This window comes from Paroedura picta, chromosome 1, assembly GCF_049243985.1.
Source record: "Paroedura picta isolate Pp20150507F chromosome 1, Ppicta_v3.0, whole genome shotgun sequence".
NCBI classification, from domain to species: Eukaryota; Metazoa; Chordata; class Lepidosauria; order Squamata; family Gekkonidae; genus Paroedura; species Paroedura picta.
The window spans coordinates 111,674,581-111,699,009 of NC_135369.1; the positions used below are offsets into that span (position 1 = coordinate 111,674,581).

The window sequence follows — 24,429 nt, forward strand, 5'->3', positions numbered from 1 at the left end:
TTTCTGTTGCTCTTCCCAGCAACATTTTTCTCACTTGTGAAAGAAATCTTCATGGCTGGCAGGAACTGGTTTTTAATGGTTTACTGGGACTAAAGTTTGTTTCTCAATTCACACTCAGATGCAATGAAAAGAGAATGGAGGACAGCAGAAAAACACTAGAGACACTTCCAGACATTGTTGATGGGTGATCAATGAAAATGTGGGTCAAGCTCAATCCACCTGCTCAGAGAGCTGATTGCTAGACTGACAAAGTGAGATAAATGTGATCAGTGCTGCAATCATGTCCAACAATAGATATTCTACCGTCACAACAGGTAAATTCTGTCCCTTAAAGACATGTTGTTGCACTTCCTAGCTCAGCGCTACCATTGAGCTAGGATTTTGAACTAGAAGGGAGTCTGGAAGGGCCCTGTAACAAATGTGTGATGACAGTCTTGTAGCAACCATTTTTTACATGATCCTGTCTGATTAATCCCCGTATTAGTTTTAATCCAGCCATGCAATTTTTCTTTCAGTTACAGCATGCAATGTGGACAGAACTTTTGAGTGGAAGGAACAGAAAAATGAAGGACTATATTCAGTGATGCTGAAATAATATTAAATATGTCAGTGGAAAATAGTTTAAAGCTTCTGTGAGTTTACATTTCATCCACAATTTGTGCGCGGGGGGGGGGGTGGCCTAGCTTCAAGAAGGAAGGTTTCAATTAACTGCTTTAATTGAAATCTTTCTGGGGTGCTGTTTTCTGAATGACAGGAAAATGATGCTTTCAGCAAAGGGGAAGATTGCCATCTGACTGTCTCACACATTTGTCTCCAGACAAAGCTGGACTGGCACTCAGCATGTGAGGAAAACACCATTTAGTACCAAAGGAAGAAGATAACATCAGCGAAACAGCACTGCAGTTCATCTAGGCTGTGTTAAATAAAACCACTGAAAGAAACCAGGGGAAAACAGTAGAGGATACCGTCAGGGCATCAAAGGCAGCTGAAATATGGGCGCTCTTCACTTCAGCAGCAAGCAAATCCTGAGAAGCAGTAAACAACGTGAGGCAAATGCAGCAATACAGGATGTCAAACGGCAAAGCAATTCTAGCGGATGGTGGCTGCGGAACTTTTAATAGCCGGAGCCTTCTTGCCACAATAAACCATCTACCTACACCATCTACCAGGATTTTAAGACCCTGGTTTTATTCGATAATGTTGCCAGCAAAATGCCAATGAAGCAATACTTGAGCCTGTATTTAGTGCAGCATTAAATGAAGTAAAAGCAAATGGACGTGGAAGGAGCCACAATCCTCCAGAAGTGAACTTGCTCAGCACCAAGGGCGTACACTATAAATGCATCCATAAAAATGTGGTGGAAAATGCTTAAGATGACAAGCAATAGACAAGTCAGTGTAAGAATGACAAATGGATTCATGACTCACTGTCACCTTTAGGCCGTTGCACATTCCACAGAATTATATTTGTCTAATAATACAGTGGCACTCAATTCTCAGATCTGCAATTGTCATTAACGCAAATAGCCACATTTACTTCCTTTCCTGGTATGAGGTCTGAAAATCAGGGCGATGGATAGCTTACCTGTTTCTTCAGCTGTTTTGAGGTTGAAATAATCTATCAGCTACAAATCTCTCTGGGCAAGAGCCTTGTGCACTTTTCTGAAACATGGGCAGCAGTGCTCAGAAAAGCCACATATAGCTCCTTAGCAACTGAATATCATTGATCTAACAGCACTGCCCCATATTGAAGGAAATAAACAGTCTACTAGACTGGTCTCTTGGGATTAATTGCAAATAATGTTAGGAGCTCTGAATAGAAATGGGTCAAACCATTTCAACAACAAAAGCTTGGATTTTGGTTAAGGGTTCACTTTAATAGTGAAGAGGGAAATCTCACTTTGTTTATGCTGAAAGAGTTTGAAACATCTAGTTGGATTCAAACAGTGGAGGGCAAACTGCAGGACTTTTCAGCGTTCCGCAGGGCCTGCAAAACAGAGCTCTTCCGCCAGGTCTATGATTGAGGCTGGGGCAGTGGGGGAAGATCGATGCCCCCCCCCCCCGGTGTTAAGCTGCAACTTGATTACTTTGTCTCTCCTGCCTCCTCCCTCTAGAGGGGTTGGGGGTAGAGGGTTTTTTTCCCGCCATGTTGTTGGGTTGTTGGTCTACTGTATTTGTATTTTTTGTCCATTTTAATAGGGCTTTAATGAGGGTTTCAACTGGACATTTGTAACTTGCATGAGCCTACTTGTGAGTGGCGGGTAATAAATTAAATAATAAGAATAAGAATAAAGAACTTGTACTTGATTACAACCTCTTACTCCATCAATCTGAGAGGAAGATTTTCCCTTGTATATATAAAAAAAGGCCAATGGAGCCAGATTACCAAAAACTAGTTACTGACACCAATAAAACATACTCTCGACTGACTTTTGGTATCTTCCACCACCCAGGCCAAATGGCCCCATATAGCATCCTAGCCAACCCAAGGTTTAATGTAATGTCATCTGAAATCCTGGAAGGCTGATTATGTCCATGTGGTGCTGGTGCCAGTGAGTCCTTAGACCACATGATGTTTACTGTGCCTTTTATGATCCTCAAAGTAAATTCTTAAATGGAGAGTTTTTTAGTCAATACTAATACCTCTGATTTACTTAAACTTCATTATCTTATTGTCAAAACAGTGCCTGAGAGACTTGAGAAGTCAGCCAGGTTTTTTACAGAGTGTTCACTTTACTCATCAGGGGTTTTAACTAGAATTTTATAAGTTTTATATATTGCTGTCAATTGGACTTTTTCTATACAATGCCAATTAAGGTCTAATGTATCTATATGTATATGTGAACTCTTCAAAAGTGCTTGGTCATCATGGACATTACAATATATGAATTGTTGCCAGAGGTTTTCATGTTTAAACAACAAAGATATCCTTGAAACTAATGTACATCGATGGAGCTTGTTTTACATGTTATCTGTATCTTTTCCAGTTTCCTGTAAAACCGCCCTGAGCCTTCGGGGGAGGGTGGTATATAAATATGAATCATCATCATCATCATCATCATCATCATCATCATCATCTTTATGGTACACTTTGTGAATAAGTAAAACCTTGTCTAAATAACACATAACTAAGACAAAGTATTTCATCGGAATTTTTTTCAGTGCTTCCCCAAATTACCAATTTTCTACAGCTTTGTATAAAAAAATGCTCTGAGGAAAAACTGCTCCCCTCATTTCTTCTCCCCAAGCCTTCACACCTCTGGGTCGTGTCCATTCAACCACCATTGGCAATCTCAATCGATAATGGATTGTTAACAGGCCCAGATACAATGTCGTACCCCTTTAACAGAGATTTAATATGTGGAAATGGGCATTTGAAGCTTTTCAAGGAATGTGAGTACATGTCACTTGAGTCTGCAAAATGGAGAATTAATAAATCTTTCTCATGTAAACCATGGGATATATGACTAACCTCATTATCCAAAAACTGTGTTTATATATGAACCTACAATTTTTAAAGAGAAAAGTCATATCCACATGATCTATAGTGCTGTTGAATCTACTGAAAATGGTTTATTTTTGTATCTCCAAGGAGCTAGGGATTAGATTAAGGTGACCAGATTTTAACATTGGTAAAGCAGGACACCATTGACCGGGGGAGGGGGTCCCTCAAAAAGTGGGACAATCTGGTCACCTTAGATTAGATGAAACTCAAATACTTTGGCCACCTCATGAGAAGCAAGGACTCCCTGGAGAAGAGCCTAATGCTTGGAGCGATTGAGGGCAAAAGAAGAAGGGGATGACAGAGAATGAGGTGGCTAGATGGAGTCACTGAAGCAGTCAGTGTGAGCTTAAATGGACTCCAGAGAATGGTAGAGGACAGAAAGGCCTGGAGGATCTTTGTCCATGGACTAAAACAACAGGGATTAGTTTATTTTCTTTTTGCCATTTCTGTTTAGATACCATAGTTTGACATTTTACTACCTGACTTTCTCCTTGGTTATGAGGCACCTAATCAATATGCCTCCTATTATTTGCCTGGAAAAAAAGGAACCTCAAACAAAGTTATGTGGATTGGAAATGACTATAAATAAACATTGAGTACAAAACTTGTTTCATGCTTAGGATATTCCAATTGTACCCTGTTTCACAGCTGTGGAATCTGAAAATGGGAAACGAGCTTTAGGTCAGAAACAATTTAACTCAAATAATTTACATGACTATATTACATTACTGAAGTATATGCTTTAAAAAAAAACCCCTACAAACGACAATCAAGTATTATCTTCTGTATGTCACAATTTCGCCACCTTGTGGGAATTAATAAAAATGCTGCTTTGTACTACATATATAAGAATTTGTAAAACATAATCCCCTTATGTTTTGTGATCTTTTCAACAGACCAAGTCTGTTTGGGTTAAATAGAGAGTACCAGAAATACTGATCTGATTGAGACAAGCTCACCACACAGTAAGGAAAGGGAGTAAGAATAATTTATTTATTTAAAATATTTCTGTGCTACCTTTCTACTTAAATACAACTACCAATGCAGTGAGCACTGAAACATCTGCACATGAAAACGTTTTTTAAACCATAAAATAATCCAATAATAACATATGAATATAAAAACACAACACAAAGACTAGGGAAGAGGGTGAATAAAAGTAATTAGGAGTATCCCAACCAAACAAAAAAAGTCTTCACCTGCATGCAGAATACTATGAGAGAGAGAGAGAGAGAGAGAGAGAGAGAGAGAGAGAGAGAGAGAGAGAGAGAGAGAGGGAGAGGGAGAGGGAGTGGGAGAGGGAGTGGGAGAGGGAGAGGGAGAGGGAGAGGGAGAGGGAGAGGGAGAGGGAGAGATGAATATCCTTGAGAAGGGAGTTCCATAATGGGTTCCATGACCAAGAAAACCCTTTTTTTGGTTGTCACTCAAGTTAATGGGAACATCTCAAGCAGGGACTTTGAAGATGACCGGGATGGAACTTCAGGCGTTTATAAAGATACTAGGGGCAAAGCCCGTTGTATCCAAGAATACAAATGGAACTAGAGTTTGGCAGTGGGAAGAGGAAGGGGAGGAGTTGTCCAGTCTGTAAGGGCATGGGGTTGAATGTGTGTGTTGTGTGGGAGGTTGTGGTGGCGTAGTGGCAAATGAGGGCATGGGTGTGGAGATATGGGTGTCAAGAACCTGTGGTTTGGAATGTTCGTTGAGTGTGGGAGAGGACTGACCTTTGGGAATTGTGGCATAATGGTTACAGATGAGCTTTCCAGAGCCATGTCTTCAGATATGTGAAGGGGAAATCATACAGGATACTCTTCTTAGGAGGAGATTACATGGCAACCAATTCCTCCCAGTTCTGCGTCATACACATGGTGTAGTCACAGTATACAGGCGTCCACCCTGTTCCTTCTGCCTCCATTTTTTCACTGTTGATAAATGTTTTGTGCCCACATGCTTCGTTCATGGTTGCTCCTTAGAAGAACGGGATTTTTGTACCCTGTTTTTTAATACCCAAAGAAGATTCAAATCGGTTCACAAACACCTTTTCCCTTCGTCTCCCCACAATAGACAACCTGTGAGGGATGTGGGGCTGTGAGAGGTCTGAGAATCCACTGGGAATGGGCCGCAGTGACCCAGCAGGCCTCAGGTATCTCAAAGCATTTTCCAATAGTCTTCCCTACCTCTCCCCATAGCAGACTCCCCATGAGGGAAGTGGGGTAGAGAGCCTCACATGGAAGCTGGCAACCCTAAGAGGAATTCTCTCTGTGCACAGCAATCTTGACCTTAGTAAGGTTTGTTATACTGTTTTTTTAATTTGCTAGGCCAAGGTTGGAAAAAGTCAGTTCCCATGTCTCCCCAGCCATTTACTTGTTCAGTATTTACAGTTTCAGGCTGTAAATATTTATTTAGATCTTCCTGCACTTTCCAGACCCAAAGGACTGATGTTGGTCTGTCTGCATCCCAGAATACAAACAGCTGCTGGTAAGGGCTGGCCATAGCCCATAGCCCAGGAGGGACAAACCTGCACTACTCCCTCCCAACTGCAGGCAAAAATGGCTCCTTTGAAGGCTGGACTCTGACGCATTGTACGATTTTGAAGTCCCACCTCCAAACCTCCAGGAGTATTTCCCACCCAGGGGTAACCAACCTCCTGGTGGGGCCTGGCGAGCTCCTGGAATTACAGCTCATCTCACCCCTCCTTGGCAGCCCTACTGACCTCCTCTCTCTGCGGTGGTCAGGAGCAGACTGGCAATAATGTCTCCTGATTGCCCCTGGCTGGGCTGGATGGGTGGGCCCTGTCAGAACTTTGGCTTCACGCCTCCCGACTGGCTGGAACTCTGGTCTGTCCTGGTGAGGGCCCAATCAGAAGGCGCTTTGTGCCTTCCAATTGGCCCCTCACCTGCACTGGCCCTGCCTACTCTCCGCTCACTTAGCCCTTAACCAATTATGTATACCGCTCCTCGAGCAGTTACAGATTATTGGACATGCAAAGATATTGGTTTGTTTTTGGACATGGAGAAGCATTGGCTTGTTTTTTCTAAATGAAATACCTTTAATGATATCAGCAAACAGATGTCATGCTTTTGTCACAGGTAACAAGTGAAATCTTTGAAATGTTGATATTTTGACCTCTAATAAACTCTAGCTTTTGCAAGACAAATGAAATTCTGTAATGGGATATCAATGTTTTACCCCTTTAAATGACAGGTTCACAAAGAAATTATTACAATGCAAACTGAAAGTCACTACTTATTCTATTCTATTTATTTAAAATACTTCCATGCTACCTTTCCACCCAAATAGAGTCTCTAAGGTAGTGAACATCAGACATGAAAATATTTCCACATTGTAAACATTTAAAAGACAGTATACACCAAAACCAAGGCAGGAGGCCAGTAACAATAACTGGACATATCCAGGAGCAACTTAAGCAGGGCAGCTGAAGATGATGGAAATGGATTGGTGGGTTCATACGGGAGAAAGCAGTCCTTAAGCTATGCTGGCCCAAAACCATGCCAGGCTTTAAAAGTCAATACCAGCTCCCTGACTTGGGCCTGGAAGCAACTGGGAGTCATCACCATCTGACAGGTGGCCAAGACTGAAAATAAATTAGTGAACTTAGGCAGTTCTTTATTGCATAGGGTTTACCTTACAAAAAGTTAATATCCTGAAGACCTTTTTCATAAGAAAAACAAATGGTCTACCCCAATAGGAAGTGATTCCCAATGCAACCATTTCTGCAGGAAATCTATAGCCTATGTCAGGTTGTTTATCACAGTGAAAGTGGGGGGGGGGGGAGAGCACATATTGGTTAATTTGTAGTAATAAAATTCCTTTTTAAATACACATCATATTTCTACGCTTAGGACTTCTAAAAATCAGGACTGGAGTGTAGACAAAAGTTTGTATCCAGTGGCACCTTTAAGACCAATAAAGTTTTATTCAAGGTATAAGCTTTCCTGAACATGCACAAGGAGTATGAATATCTTGCAACAATATTGTGTGAGCAGGTCAGATCAAAAGAGTGACTGACTGATTAAAAGTCATTAGCAACAGGGCAGAATGGAGATTTGAACATAGGCCTCTCTGATCCTTATTTGATATGCCAGCCTTCACAACACATTATTTATGCTGTCATGATGTGATTCATATATGGCATATAGGGAAATTCCTGTTCTCCTTTAGTTTTTACTTCATGGCAAGTTTGTCTATGACAATTCATTACTGAGATCTTATTAATGTCTTAGCCTGCCAAGCAAATGGTTTTTTCCATATGCCATCCCTAGGTAGTTTGTACTTATCTTTAACCACTCCTATTAAATAAAAGGGTAAGCCCACCTGGGGAGGAGTTAGGGTGTCCATCCAGGGCCAAGCAGCCAATGGGGAGGCGCGCAAAGTGCCTTCCTATTGGCCCCTCACCAGGACAGACCAAAATTCCATTCACCCAGCCCAGTCTGGCTGCCAGTCTGCTCCTTGACCACCGCAGGGAGAGGAGGTCAGTAGGGCTGCCAAGGGGGATGAGAACAGAGGCTTGGACAGGCTGTGCCAGCCCTTTTTGCCCCAAGGCTGTCCTAACTGTTATGTCCAACTGCAAATTGCCTCAGAACTGTGACAGAGCTGGCAGGAGGCTGCAGAGTGCGCTCCCTCCCCCTCCCTCCCTTCAGGCCTGCTGCGAAGGACCCTCTGACAGCCCCTGACTGAGGGGAGGGAGGCCTTTCCAAGAGCAATGTAGGGGAGTCTGAGGGCCTTCCCTTTGGACTTTCCCCTTTTGCCAAACAGTTGCCTGACAGGGAGGCCACAGAAAAGCCCCTTCTCACTTAAAATACTGCTCTGCCTGGAGGTTAGACACAGCCAAGCCATGTGTCTTTCTTCTTTGCAACTCTCTGCAGATTTGAGGCCACTGCACAGCGTTATTCTGCAGAGGAAACTGGCTTTTTTGTCTCCTGTTTCATCTGCACAACCACCCTGTACAGTAGGCCTCAAGTCTTTCAATTCAACAACAACTTGTGTAGGAAGCCTTAAATGTTTCTTCTCTACCACAACCCTGTCCAAAGTAGCCCTTTCTGCCTGGGGAGCTGATCTTTATACTCTGCAGGTGAGCTGTAATTCCAGGAGCTCTCCAGGCCACACCTGTAGGTTGGCTACCCCTGAGTTGGAAATATTCCTGGAGGTTTGGAGGTGGGACTTCAAAATCATACAATGCCTTAGAGTCCAGCCTTCAAAGGAGCCATTTTTGCCTGCAGTTGGGATGGAGTGGTGCAGGAGTGTCCCTCTTGGCCTATGGGTTATGGCCAGCCCTTACCAGCAACTGTTTGTATTCTGGGGCGCAGACAGGCAGACCAGCATCAGTCCTGTGAGTCTGGAAAGTGCAGGAAGATCTAAATAAATATTTACAGCTTGAAACTGTAAATAGAGAACAAGTAAACACCTGGAGACACATAGTCACTGAAATGACTTATTGGCCCGGCAAATAAAAAAAACAATATAAAAAACCTTACTAAGGTTAAGACTGCTGTGCACAGAAAGTCTTCCTCTTAGGGTTGCCAGCTTCCCTGTGAGGCTCACTACCCCACCTCCCTCATGTGGAGTCTGCTATGGGGAAAGAAAGGGAAGACGATTGGAACATGCTTTGAGACACCTGAGGCCTGCTGGGTCACTGCAGCCCATTCCCAGTTCTCTCAGATCTCTCACAACCCCACATACCTCACAGATTGACTATTGTGGAGAGACGAATGGAAAAGGTGTTTGTAAACCACTTTGAGACTCCTTTGGGTAGTAAGCAATAGGGTACAAAAATCTGTTCTTCTAAGGAGCAACCATGAAAGAAGCATGTGGGCACATAACATTTTACCAACAGTGAAAACATGGGAGACAGAAGGAACAGGGTGAACACCTGTGTACTGTGACTACCCCATGTGTATTAGGGCAGAGGGGCATTTCGGTGAATGTGGCCTAATTCACACAAGAAGGGAAATGATGCAGAACTGGGAGGAATTGGTTGCCATGTAATCTCCTCCTAAGAAGAGTATCCTGTATGATTTCCCCTTCACATATCTGAGGACATGGCTCTGGAAAGCTCATCTGTAACCATTATGCCACAATTCCCAAAGGTCAGTCCTCTCCCACACTCAACGAACATTCCAAACCACAGGTTCTTGACACCCATATCTCCACACCCATGCCCTCATTTGCCACTACGCCACCACAACCTCCCACGCAACACACACTTTCAACCCCATGCCCTTACAGACTGGACAACTCCTCCCCTTCCTCTTCCCACTGCCAAACTCTAGCTCCCTTTGTATTCTTGGATACAACGGGCTTTGCCCCTAGTGAATTTATAAAATAGAAAACAGCCAATAATGCAGACAAAACCTACACTTTTTTGTCTCACATTCTATAATCAAGAAGGACTGAAAGCTGAACATTGATATAAAGATTTCACTGGCATTTACAACACTTGATGGTGAAGACTAAATAACAGTACAGGTGGGGAATCCACAAAGACTTGAGGCAGGCACTTAATTCCCCATACACACCTTTCCTCTTTCCCTTCACTGGCAACCCCCATCCTCTTTTCCTCCATTCTCTCCTTCTTGCAGACCAATCTAATGACTATTATCTGTCTCAATGTGTTCTGTTTTTCCTACTTTCCTCTTCGTGACAGCCTCTCCCTGGTAAAAGTCTGCATTGCTCCAAGAGCTGGCCAGCCCAGTTGAGTGGTGCTAGCTGCCATACTGGACCCAATGGGTCAGGAGTGTTAATTTCTTCACTATCACTCCCCCCACACTATTTATTTCTTTCTCCTCCCAGAAACCTGTACCCTCATTTTCCCATTTTTCCTTTCCCCCTTCCTATCCACCCCATCTTCTGCTATATTCATTATTTATTTGCTTCATTGACATCCCATTTTTCTCTACAATGGAGACCCAAAGCAGCTGATAGCAATCTTGTTTACTCCATTTTATCCTCACAACATATCTATGAAGAAGGTTAGGATGAGAATATATGACTGGCTGTAAAGTATACCCCAGCAGTATATGTGGAGCCCCCCCCCCCACATCACCCCTATCCCTTCTCTTCATACACTGTAGTTATCACTGAATAGGTTTGTATACATTGGTGAGCAGAGTTCCCAGCATGACCCTGCAACATATCTTTGATCATATGTCCTGCTGTACTCCCCCTGAACACTATGCCTTGTAACACAAGGACCTCAGTAAGAAGGAAAATTCCTCATAATTTTTACTGGAGTAAAGCAAGAATTTTGAACAGAGTAGAAACTTGTGAAACTCCCTCCTTTGTCAGGACCTGGATCCTGTGGAGCAGAGCCCAGTTCTGGGTTGCTTCTTCAGTCTCCAACTACATCTTTAGTACTTTCCCCAGCCTTGGAAGTTTCCTTGTCACCTGAAGCTATCCCACACCAATGCTCTCCTCAAAGGAACAAAGCACCAACGTTGAGTGTGGGGGCATCCCTCTCCACCCCATCTGGAGGGTTATTTTGTTGATTTCTTCTTCTCCCTGCGCTCCACTATTCCACTTGGCTAATTGTTCTTGATAGTTATTAGACTTCAGGTGGGGGAGTCAATTGCTGGGAGAAGAGGAAGACCACAAAAAATCACTTCTATAAACTTTCTCTGCTCCTGGAAGTCTTAGATCCATTTTGGTATGTTTTCAAACACAGTAAATGTTGCATCTATTCATATAAAAAGAACAGTTCCACTGAGAGGTCAGATGAAGGATTGCTAAGGGGAGACATGCTACAAGTTTATAAATTATGCATGGAGTGAAAGAAGTAGATAGAACAAGAGTTTTTTTTCTCTCTATCCTGTAATACTAAGGGACACCCACTTAAATTATTGGATAATAGGTTCAGAACAGACTAAAGGAAATGTACTTCTTTACTCAGTGAATAATTAAACTGTGGAGTTCACTGCTAAGGGAGGCAGTGATAGCCAGAAGCAAAGATTGCTTTAAAGGTCATTAAAATGGATTCAGGGAGGAAAGGTCTATTAATGCCTACTAGCCATGGTGACTGAATGACGCCTCCCTATCCAGAAGCAGAAAACCTTTAAATAACAGTGCAGGGAGGCCTATGCTTTTTTGCCCTTCAGGGCATGTGGCTCACTGTTGTGTGAAACAGGATGCTAGACTATCAGGCTCTCCTTGGGTTGTTATGAAAACTCTATGGTCTACATTTGTTTGCAAAGTTAAGTGAATCCAAGAAATTGTAAACTGAAAAGACATAGAAACAAAACACACTTACATGTGAGGGTGGTAAGGGTGGCAGAGGAGGAGGAGTTGCAAGTTCTTTGTCCTCCTTAGCATCTGGTTCTGGATGGACCAAGTCTGTTGTGCGGGAAACTTTGTCTTCCTCTTTTTCAGGCAGTGGTCCTAGATCAGGACACTGGCCAATATCTGCATTTTGAAATGATACTGGCTGGGCGAAATCCATTGGACTAAGGAGATACAATGAAATCAGTGATGGCAAATGGGACCAACTCTTCAACAGTGACTTTTTACTTAGCATGGTGTTTTTATAAATTTATAATTGAACATTCATGGTACATTAAAGGTAAAGGTACCCCCTGTGCAAGCACTGGGTCATGTCTGACCCTTGGGGTGATGCTCTCCAGCGTTTTCATTGCAGACTCAATATGGGGTGGTTTGCCAGTGCGTTCCCCAGTCATTACCGTTTACCCCCCAGCAAGCTGGGTACTCATTTTACTGACCTCGGAAAGATGGAAGGCTGAGTCAACCTTGAGCCGGCTGCTGGGATTGAACTCCCAACCTCATGGGCAGACAACTTCAGACAGCATGTCGCTGCCTTAGCACTCTGCGCCACAAGGGGCTCTCATGGTACATTAGTTGTTTTTTAATGTTACCAAAGTATTTCTGGATTTGCTCTCTTATATTTCATTCACTATTATAGACCCCAGAAACTAGTTTATTTTCTATTTTGTACTGAATCAAAAGTTAACAGTGGGATTGGGAACATCACAATGCTTATCATGCTGACTATACTAGGTTTGTTGTTGTTATTATTAATATTATCTGTTCCATTTAACATTTCTGGTAAGGCCTTAGAGGAGGAGCAGATCTTTTAAGTGCCACTCAGTGCTTAACACCCACTCAGGGCAGCTGTCCCACCCTTGAGTGCCTCCTCCTCCAACCGGCTTGCCTGTCTGTCCAGTGGCCAGCCAATCGCCTTCCGTCCCTCACCCCTGACCATTCCCTCCTTCTTCCACTTCCCTCTGAAGCTTGGAGGCTGCAGATCCCTGCTGCATGAGAGATGCCCCTGCCAGTGAGTTCCCTAACAGCTGCCTGCAGCCTTTCCAGGTCCTGGGATGAGGGGGATACATGCCCCTCCAAATCTAGCACCTGTTGTATTCCTGAATGCAATGGGCTTGGCCCCCAGTTATTAATAATAATTCTATTTTTATGCCACCCTTACCCAAAGGCTCAGGGCAGCTTACAAGTTAAATTGACATATAATACAACATTATTAATCAATTGTTAAAAGCATCAAAATCATTAAAATAAATAAACTACAAACCTATACATAGCTGCCTATTTCATCTCTGTTTCAGGTGTAAAGGAGGAGACACATATCAGTTCAGTGGTGTTCTAATTGGGTTGGTGCTTGGTTAGGGAGGCCAGTAGTAATGATGGACCCTTCATGCCTCAATAATTGGCCTGGCAGAACAGCTCTGTCTTATAAGCCCTATGGAACCACTTAAGATTCCAAAATGCAACTCCTCAGAGACCTTTAGATAAGTGGTAAAGGGTCAGACTAGGAAGCATGCGTTCCCACCCTAAACAGTGTGCAACTTATAACAGCAAAATTGATCAGGAACCTAGACATGATCCTTGACACTTCTTTAACCATGGAAACTCAAATCACAAGAGTAGCAGAGCTGGCATTCTTTCACCTTCACCAAGCCAAGCTGGCCTCAGAACACCTCGCCGCAGCAATCCATGCAACGGTCACCTCTTGCCTAGATTACTGCAGCTAGCTCTATGCAGGCCTACCCTTATCCATGCTCTGGAAACTACAATCAGTACAGAATGCGGCTGCCTGTGCTCTCACCCAAGCACTGTGGAGAGCCGATATCATCCCCACCCTTCAGCAACTCCACTGGTTACCAATCAAATACCAGATCAGATTGAATGAATGAATGAATGAATGATACCATTTGTATGTAGTGTTGACCACCATATGCCCCCTAAGATTGGGATGTGGAATGGGAAATCCTGCTTGGCTTCTAGAACCAGCATAAATAAAACATACTTACACAGCATTGATGACAAGATTCCATATACAGCCTTCAAAGGAAGGAATGTTCCTGATAGGGGCTATGCGAAACTCAGGCGGTGTCCCTCCTACAAAAAGCTTCTTAACGGAAATAGGTTGCTCTGTTTGGAGTCTTTGAAACTGGCTTCTGTCTTCATCTACTTGTATAGCAAACAGTCTGCAAACCAATTAAAAGTCAGTTAATCAAATACAAATGGCCTAGCTAAACTTTGCCCTGTACAGTAGGGGGAGAAATTAATATGTATATATTAATTTCAAGTATATGCAGATTTCCTGTTCCTGCACTAAGAATTTTATATATTAGAGAAAAAAATACCAGAGTAAGATTAACATATTGCTGTGCACAGTTGCATGAAGAGGTAGTGCAAAAAAGTTAAGGTATGGTTGGAAGGTATATGAGGCGGCCAGCTTGATGAAGCTGAGTGAGTGTGGGACTGGTCAGTGCCTAGCTTCAAGACATCCTAGGATGTACCACCTTCAGTCCAATGACTGGTCTATAACTGTAATTAAACAAAGCTTGTAGGAACAACTGCTAGAGTAACATATATATGGGATACTCTGAATATAGGCAGAGTTCTTGGGCTAGATGATTCCCTGAATCTTCTCATCTCTACAATTTTTACAACAATACCTACTATATTATCCTTTATTAGATGTCTGGGATATTTGGGTAACAACTTTTTCATAAAGATGGACATTTCTATGGTCAACCCGACTCTTCCTCAGTAGATATACATTGTCGCTGCCTACATTACTAATAATTTTCAGTGCCCTCTGCTATCGTTCAAGTTACCAGAGAAAACATTTATATGTTTTGGCACAGGAGACCAGCACACAATAATATGCCTTAGCATTCAACACTAGCCTATAATTATCCTAAAATGGGAAGCAATTAGTTCATAATTATATGGGCAATTAGCTTCCTGAAGAGTTTTCAAAAACGTCCTCTGCTTTTAATCAAATAAAGCCTCTGTGATGACTATCAGATGAAAGGATTTGTTTAATAAATTATTTCTTTCATTTCTAGTCCAGTTACAAAAAAGGTCTTTTGTATGCATGTATAAGAAGCTATTAAAAAACTTGAAGAGTGAACAATCTATATTTGCGTCCACTAGAGGGTACTGTGAAAGCAATTATGTGCTCTTAGCTGTTAACACAAGATAATAGGTTAATATCCTGTATAATATATGTGGCTATGTTACACTAAAAGGGTTTCTTTTGACGTAGTCTCTTAAACAGCACATTATTATCAATATACTCCTCGGCTTGCATTCGGTGATAGAAATATTGTTGACCTTTCTAAAAAATTATGTTTTTATCAACTGAAACTTGACAAAATAAATGCTTGAAACATGTCCATTAGGCATGGGCCATTTGGTTCAGATAAGATGAAAAGTTCCTGAATCAATACTGATTTAGATATTTTTTACTTTATCTGAGCTGAATCAAAAACCCCATCTGTTTAAATTTATTTATTTATTGTGTCTATACTGCCCTTTCCGAGAGCTCAAGAAAGTTTACATCAATGACACATACATTAGATAAAATTGGTAAAACAGCACAGAGGCATTCTGTTCTATATCAAAGAGTGTGCATGAGGTGGGTGGGTAAAGTGATCAGGCAGAATATTTCTGTACTTACTTATTGTTAATAAATGTATCTATTTGTATGTATTTCTATATGCACGTCAATAAAGGGAGGCAAGTTCCTTGGTGGTCTATGGACCTCAATCGTAGTTCTGATGGAAGGGCCTGATCTCACTTGGGAGAATGTTCCACCAGGTCAGAGTTAGGGTTAAAAAAGCCCTGGCTCTGGTTGAAGCCAGCTTTACTTCTCTGGGCTGGGGACCTCCAGAAGATCGATTTGGGCTTGATTCAGCTGATTTGATTCAGCATCCAAAACAACAAACAGCTGATCCTGATCAGCTGCTTGTTGAACTCTTTAAATGCCTCCAGGACAATCCTTCCTAGACAGCAAAGAGCTCTCAAAATCCTGGGAAGGGGCGCAAAGAGCTGCCAAATAGCTGATCCTGACAGATCAGATATTTGAGGGCTCTTTAAATGCCCCCCACCCTTCCCAGGCAGTGGACAGACAGCTCTCCCCTAGCTGGAAAGGCTTTGTGGGGGAAACATGCTGTTGACTGATCAGCTGTTAAATGGGCCTTCCCAGAGCCTTCCTAAGAAGTGGAAAACCAGCTTTCTATTTTGTGGGAAGACTCTGGAGAGGGAGAGCTTGCCCTTAAATGCAGAATCAATTGTGGCTGAATCTGAGAAGCACTGAATTTTTTTTCTGTGCACATCCCTAGAGTTGGAGAAGATTTTTGCTTCACGTGTGTGTATTTATTGAAAACAGTTTTGCATGATCTTTCCACCATTGTCCCAGGGTAGTACCCCAACCCTCATACTCACCCACTCCCCAGGGACCTTTAGGGTGGGCTCCAGAAGTGGGCATTGTGGCTTATATGCCTCCAGACTGGGAGCTGTGGAAGGGTAATAGGGAGTGAGGCCACAACTAGAGTCATGCCAGCTGCAGCCTCAGCGCCTGGCAGGTGCCTTAGAAGGGAAATGGGGCTCAGCCAGCAGTCTGTATCAGCTAGGTTTGCCAGCTCCAGGTTGGGAAATAACAGAATATTTTGGAGGGTGGAGTTTAAGGAGAAACTTCAGCAAGGTATAATTATATTGAATTCATTGTCCAAAACAGCTATTTTGTCCAGGGGAACTGATCTTGTTCATTTGATGATCAGCTGTAATAGCAAGAGGCCTCCACATACTACTTGGAGATGACAATCCTAGCATCAGAGCACAGGATACATGAGGGGGCTCAAGTCAACTCTGGCCTCTTGAGGTTTGCTGATAAGGTGACCCTTTGAAACCACAGGGAGGTTGTAGACTAGTCCAACAAGGACAAGACACTGGGCCAGAGTCCTCTCACTTGCCTGGAGGTCCACTCCAGAAGGGGGAGCATTGGGGGAACCTATGGCTGTCCCATGCCCAGAAATTTCTTTATTAGACCAACCCAGGGACAGTAGGGAGGAAGGACCATGCAAGCCCTTTGCAGCTAAATTATTGAGCCAAATCCAGAGAGAGGTGTCAGAGTGAAGTCCCCTCTTCCCCCAACAGAGGTCCATCCTGAGCACCCACCAAAGAAAGGATACTGGAGAGCATGCCTATCCCAGATTCTAATATGCTGGAACGGGAGTATAACAACTATAAATGACCTTCCCCGCAGCTTACAAAAACTATAACAGATTAGCAATTTTAGAAAATAAAAAAAGAAAACATCAAGAGCTCTAGGCTTTCATGAAGAATGGAAATCCTGACAAAATATGAGATGTATAGGAAAATAAATTATTTTAATGTGATTCCTTCATTGTGCAGGGGATTAGGCTAGATGATCCTGGAGATACCTTCCAACTCTACGATTCTATGATTCTACGATTCTATTTAGGTATTTATTTATATTTATTAGGAAGGGAGTAAGAGATATTATCAGAAGTAAAAAAAAAATACTAATCAAACCAGTCTCCTTCGGCTTCCAAGCCAATATGTCCTTGTGTGGTTCTGAAAGAGCTGCACAGTGGAAGATGACTGACATGTTCCACCATACTACCAGATGTTTCAGATGTCTATAATATGTGCCTCAGAGTCAATGACATTCATTCTTGGATTTTTATTTTTCTGTGATCATCTATAGAGACTGAGTTTTCCTGTTGAGCTTTATTAGAAAACAAGCTACCTTTATCTCCTATGCCAACAAGTAGTCTGGCTTTTTGAAGCCCATTTTGGAGGTCAGAGTGACTTCTCCAATATCCTGGACCTGCTGATGGACTCTGTGATGGCATCTGAGTTTAGGCCATTGTGTGACATGGAGCGTTAAACTGGGTAAGCTATTGGTCAAACATGGCTTCTTTTATGTTCTTAACCTACTCTTTGATTCACTGTCTCTCTTCTCATCTCCCTTCTTGTTCCTCCTCTTTCCCCTGTGGTTGTTATGGACGGCAGTACTGGGAACGGTGGGAAGAGTTTTTCTTACTCTCTTCCCCATTCTGACCTCCCTTTAATTTGTCCAGCATTTCATCATCCATTAGGGGTCCATTAGGTGGCAGAAAACCTTAAAACAACATTTGCAAGGGTGCCCTGAGTGTACCTCAGACACTCGCTAAAAATACTGGGCAGAGGCTGAAGAGGAGGCCATAAGGGAAGGCCAGCAAGTCAGTCAAATGACCACCACCACCATGACCACCACAACCATCACAAATAGAGAAAAAAGGAAGACTACAAGGGAGAGAGAAAGGAATTCATCTCTAGTTCATACCTGAGCCGCAAAAAGTCATTTCTGTAATACAGAACTAAGGCCTATTATGCACACAAAGGAAGACAAGAAAAGGTAAAAAGGAACATCCTGAAATGGACCAAACTACTTTTACACACACACAGAGCCCCAGCTAAGCCTGCAGGAAAAGTGCTCCCTGCAAGATCGGCTCCTTGGTGGGGTCTGCTGGACAGTCTTACTTCAACTAGGCTGGCCAGCAGAGCCTCAGCTATGCCTGCAGTGAGAACCCTCCCTGCAGAATCACCTCTCTGTGAATAATTTTCCCCTAGTGATCCAAGCTTTGTGATAAACTCATATCTCTAAATTCATCCCACTTTTAAAACCGAACAAAACCTTTTATGATCAAAAAAGCACGTATTAAAAGCACTGATGAAGGGGGGAGGATGATGGAAGGTATAGACTGGGAAAAATCACCCAATGGACATGCATGTTGAAAGAGTAGGAAAATACTGCTTCATAAAAGGCCTGAGTCATAAAGGTAACCATTGTGATCGGCCAAAACTTATATTTCTGAGCAAGGGAAATGTAAGGTCTGTTGCCATTCAAATCATATCAGGGAGTACCAGGTCTGCAGGTATTCCATTCCTTCCATTTGATTGATTCTTAATGGTAATGTTTGTAAGTAGAGAATGCTTCTGTGTTTTGCAATCTAATCCTAAAAGAAACAAGCTGGGTTTTTTGGTTATAAGATGGAAATTCTAATTTCAATTCAATGTGGGTGGCATGAAGTTCCAATGTTGCCTTTTCATTCTCTTTCAAAACAGTACCTTAATATTAGTTCAAGATCCAATTCCTCATCCACACGAATTAGATTAATAAAGTATATTTGCAAAAAGTATCAAAGGTTAAACATAGCAATTTAGATTAATGAAAATCTTAAGCAGCACTGCCTACACTAAAGAATGACCTATGCCATAATGAAATCATCACTGTCAGAATATGACTTTTAAATGAAAACTGCATAGTGATTTCATTCTTCTGTTCTCATAATTTCAAGTTGACTAGAAAAAAAAATCAGAATTAATACACTGCCTGCCCCCCCCCCCCAATATTCATATTTATTACCCTGCAAGTCTTTCTATCCGGATGGAATGTTCTCGGCCATCATGAAACTCGCCAGATTCAGGCTTGATGGTTAGCCTGCGAGGGTCCTTTGTCCCTGTAGAGATGTGCACTTCTAGTCGACCTCTGTTTAGAAACACTGCATAATAGATCTGCAATGTGAAACCACTATTATTAGAGAGGCAACGTTTTCAAAAGTACTAATACTCTGAGCTTGTTGTTCTTTCAAGACCATTCCCTAGCACAGCACATGCTTCCCCTTTATGTGTGACAGAAAATAACCTGCTGCAAATTCTTCCATTAAAAAAACACCTGGAACATGTTATGAATGCACTTCAAATTTTAGCTACTGACAACAGTCGCTTGATATTAGCATCTAGTCCAACTTCCTCCCTTTGAAAAACAGTCTCCTTCAACAAAACTTTGATAAGAACAACTTTCAGGAGGCAGCCTTCAGCCTCTTGCTTTGTTTCTGTTAACATGTTAAGAAACCCTTAGTTGAAATAATTCATTTTACAGTGCAGTACTTGAACAATGCCATCTGCTCACTGTGCTACAAGAAACTGTAAGTCAAACAAGGAATTGTTCTGTACCTGCCCAGTCTGCCTGCGTTTCCTTCTTGGGGTTACAGGGGCCCCATTAGTACCAAAGAGTATGATGCCAGATTCGTTCCTAGTGCTGAAAGACAAGTTGATTTCTGTTCCCACATCAAGTGAAATAGGTGGCAGCTCCACAAAGCCTGCTTTAGGGAAGCTGACTGTGTAGACATTCTGCAAAAAAGAAGGAGTGGAACCAGCACAGTCTATCAGAGAAACATTGTATTGCAGCACCAAATCACAATAATTAGCTCGCACAGCAGCATACTTTCAATCAGTTGCTGTACAAGCATCTGTTTAATTTGCTAATAATTCAGTATTAGAAAACATCTGGAAACTTTAGATTCAGCCAACAATGGCCTTATGGTCAGTACTGTAAGCAGCAAGTTTCCAGGCACAATTTCAAGCACTGATTTTAAATTAAACTGCAAACAGCTTGCAATTAAGTTTGCTGAAGGAATTTATCCATTTACTGCAATCACCAACAAAGACCCTGATTTGGGTTTCCCCTCCTTTAGAGGTTAGTGAAAGTGGTGAACGGGGATTGGTCCTTCCTAACTGTGGCACCCCATTTGTGCAGTAGTCTGCCCAGAGAGATGCACCCAGCATCACTGCTTCTGTTCCTTAAGCAGAAAATGAAGCCCATCAACTACTCCTGGAATATTTGCTATGAGTAGTTGGTATTATTTGTGTGGTTGAGCTTGGACATAATATGGTTGAGCATGTATATGATTTGAACAACGAAGTCAATATTTTTCATCATTGCTATAGTTGCTAGGGATGTAGAACAGTAGAGTATAGCCCAAACTCCTCATATTTCTGAACCTAAGCAGGGACGGTACAGGGATGTAAGACAACCAAGGAAGTCTTAGCAGAGGAAGGCAATATCAAATCACCCCTGCTTATTCTCTTGCCTTGGAAATCCTATGGGATCATCATAAATCAGCTGCCACTTGATGACACTTGAGCACACACATGATTGCCAAGCTGCAAGCAAGAGACCTAGGGGTATGAGGTTGCTGTGAATTCTGCCCTCACTTTCCTTCATCCTATTATGTGGAAGCTTCCCTCTCTTATCAGCTGAAATAAGTAGGATTCCATGTATGCTGCACAGCAGGTGGAAGAGGGGACATAGAATCAAACCCAGCTCACCAGATTAGAAGTCTGCACTCTCTTTAGTTGTCACCTCGGTGCTTGAAAAGCATAATGTAATAGTGCTTACTCAAATGAATCCATGCAGGCTCAAAAAACAGTTTACCAATTCCTAATTGGAGACTACCAGAGTTCAACACAATTTTTCTCCAGTGTCATATTTAACAATGCCACTGCATATTCATAGAGGTGAAGAGAATGAGAGCATTTGCCAATTATCTCTTTTTGGCCATTTGCGAGATTGTATTTTACACTGACGAAGCATACTGAAACAAGGGCAACTCACCAAGACCTGTTTTTAAATATGATATTGGTGAAAAATTGTGTTGAACTTTGGTAGTCTCCAATTAGGAATTCCCCCCCCCCCCAGTAAACTGCATGGATTCATTTATTTACTTGTTACATGCCATGTACTCTTTTCTTTGGCTTCATAGTACTTACTCATACAACTGTTTTCAGGTGATTATCCTACATGGAATAACACTAAGAGCAAGTTGGGAGTACATTAAATTCTTCCCACATTAATGTCTTCCCTCACTGATACTGGTGATGGAAGTGAATTATACATGCTATTACATGATTCAAAAGAGCTGTCAATAAAGCATTCCAGACTTGTAAAGTCTTTTCTAACCCCAATGATGTCACTTATGACCTCATTTTGACAAAATTAAATCTTCCCTTTGTCATAATTCCTCCCTCCTTGCTTATAACTCCCCCCTGCTCGCTTATGTGTGACATGCTTTATGGATGGACCACATGCTGCTAAGTGGGTCAGTACAAATTCTGAATAGGAATCAGCCTACATTTCCCTGCACTGTGGCTGGTGGATATTACCAGTCTATTACCAGTCATCTCACATGTTAAGCTTCATTATTTGTTATTCCTTCATCTTCTGTTAAGCATTTCATTTTGTATGATGAACCCAACTCATAAATAAGGCATGGACTGCCCATGGCTCTACTGTTTTCCACACTGGGAGATATTAGAGTGCAGATATTCTATATACCTGAATAATGAATCCCCATTTTTAAGTATGCCTGCTTAAGCACAGCCATTTCAAATGCACTCGCACTTTCACATGATATTTAGGAATCCTTCAAAACATAATCTGCCAATGCTTTTGGGCAACCCACTGAAAATAAGTGGAACAATGGGTTGGATGCAATGATGCAAGGATCAAGAATTTTTCCCACATCCCCCTTCCACTTGTAGTTCTCTCTACCACTAAGGAAGTATATGCCTGGGGTCACAGGACTCATATAGACTATAGGAGTCTATATTGGGAAGAGCAAAGGTGAAGAAATCACCCTCTTTCCTCATTCATCAGTGCAGCTGCAATGATGGAAAAGGAGAAAAAGGTCATATTGTCCCCTCCCCACTGCAGCCTCCTGACCAGCATGGTTATTATTTCATGTGGGTCTTCTGATCCCAGGTACAGACCATGGTCAGACTGCCATAGGAGGGAATATGGAAAAGAGCAATTGTTCTAAATGTTTTCCACTGATGGATCTCACTGAATCCAATCATATTGCTTGGGGGACTGCACCTACTTCAGGAAGTTACATCATGTTTGCTTTATATCCTCCTCAGAAGTAATGGAATACCAATCTCTTAATCACAATCTCTAGTATAATATATCATAGTGATGTTCACAAACACGAATACTTTCCTTGCCACCATGCACACACATAATCTCGGAAAAATCAATCTATCTGGTATGGAGAATATCTACATAGGACTATGAGGCCAGTATATGATAACCATAATGAGGTGAGGTGAGTCACCATGGAAAAGCAGTTTGGCATAAAGATAGACTAACAAGTGCAATGACCATAACTATAACTTTAAAAGCTTAATAAAAACAAAAGTAAATAAAAACTTTAAAAAATGAATTTAAAAAACGAGTTGCAAAATAAGCAGTAGTATTTTCAACTCAATGAAAGTGGATCAACTGGCCTTTCTAGAAAGAGATACTATATATCATACTGTTAGTTTTTTCTTGGTATGAATGCGTTCCTCCTCAATTGTGCAGTAGTTTTTTGTTGATACAATACAGAAGAATTCTTACGCCATTGAGAAATCATTAAAAATCAACCAACCAACAATCAAACTAACCTCTAGTGTACACCCTTTGGTAATGCCGACATAGTCAGGACTGCTTAGAAGATTGTATGGTGTCCGGGAAATTTCAATATCTTTGAGGCAGCCAGAATATTTTTTTAAATTTACTTCAGGCCTGAAAACATAAAGTCAAAGCAGATTTATTCTCAAGGTAAATTAATCCTTAAACTTTCATGAGCACAACACTAGGTATACAGCCACAAAAAAGGTAAAACTGTTTTTCTGACCCAGAGAAAACCAGTCAGTTACATTTCATTGAAAGCAGTGGAATACATTGGTCGTGACTAGCATTTAAGATCCCATTGATTTTAATGGAAATACTAATAGGCACAATGAAAACAGATGAACTAACATAGCCTCAGAACTGTACATCGATTTGGCAGTGATTTATATGAATAAAGGTGTACAGTCTGTTCTTCTAGATCTCACACTTGCAAAAATGATCTTTGGAAAGCGTGTTTGGTTCAGTGAAATCGAATGTCATACTGCATAGTCACATGCATGCGACATAATAACATGGGGGATAAGCTTAAAACAGATTATGTGTGATTCAAAAGATTCAAATGAAGACAATTTAGCTGCATTCTCTTGCAGACTAAATGTATTTCCAAAGAATTGGGGCCCTGTGTATAAACTGTTTTCCATCTAATGCAAGAAAAGAACTTTACCTTTTCATTTGAGTACTGCTCTTAACTGTGTGAGCTAGGAAGCAGATGATGGTGCTATTAAGCAGAGTAAAAAGATATAGGCTATAAATCATGAGAAGACGATGACCCAGTTCATATGTACGAAGATGCCCAAGATAAATGGTGCTAGCCCTACTGATGCATGGAGGAAGCAACATATGAGCTAGTGGAATCACTTTTGGGTGGCTTGTGGACTTCAATAAATATTGATGCACTAACTCTTTGTGTGTATAAGATTTAAAGGCCTGGACATTTGCAGTCTTAATTTGGATATACAGTCTTAATTTGAGTGTTCTGCCAGATAGGTTGCATAGTCATGTCTCCTTTTGTATCAAACTAAGCCCAAGTTTGTTAGAATGTTTATCATATGAATTTTCCATTCCTCTGGCATGGGATAATTATTTCATAAGAGTAACCCCCCTGCACCAAACCAGTAATCTTCTTGAAGAAATAACTTTTTAGTTAATCCTCTTATCCATGTTACTCAATGACAGGCTGATCCTGCATTAAGCAGGGGGTTGGACTAGACGGCCTATATGGTCCCTTCCAATTCTATGATTCTACGACAGGATACAGAGACTGGCATCATCTGCAGATATACATACAATTTGACCAGTTTACCAAGTGAAAATGTATAGGAAAACAAGAAATGAATTTGTGCATTTAG

The 24,429-nt window shown here is 41.7% G+C and overlaps 1 protein-coding gene across 7 annotated transcripts in view; it reads right to left on the reverse strand.

The window, feature by feature from the left end:
- The window catches only part of LAMA2 (laminin subunit alpha 2), a 606,483-nt gene that overhangs the window by 14,195 nt on the left and 567,859 nt on the right, over nt 1-24,429 (reverse strand). For 5 of the 7 annotated variants that reach the window (XM_077353378.1, XM_077353349.1, XM_077353372.1 and 2 more), the window contains 6 exons: nt 23,071-23,191; nt 19,801-19,977; nt 19,211-19,359; nt 13,794-13,970; nt 11,765-11,957; nt 966-1,025 (listed from right to left, as the gene is read on the reverse strand). In XM_077353378.1, the coding sequence (XP_077209493.1) occupies nt 966-1,025; nt 11,765-11,957; nt 13,794-13,970; nt 19,211-19,359; nt 19,801-19,977; nt 23,071-23,191 (877 nt within the window). The remainder of the gene's footprint in view (nt 1-965; nt 1,026-11,764; nt 11,958-13,793; nt 13,971-19,210; nt 19,360-19,800; nt 19,978-23,070; nt 23,192-24,429) is intronic. The other 2 variants (XM_077353358.1, XM_077353389.1) reach the window with 1 other exon arrangement.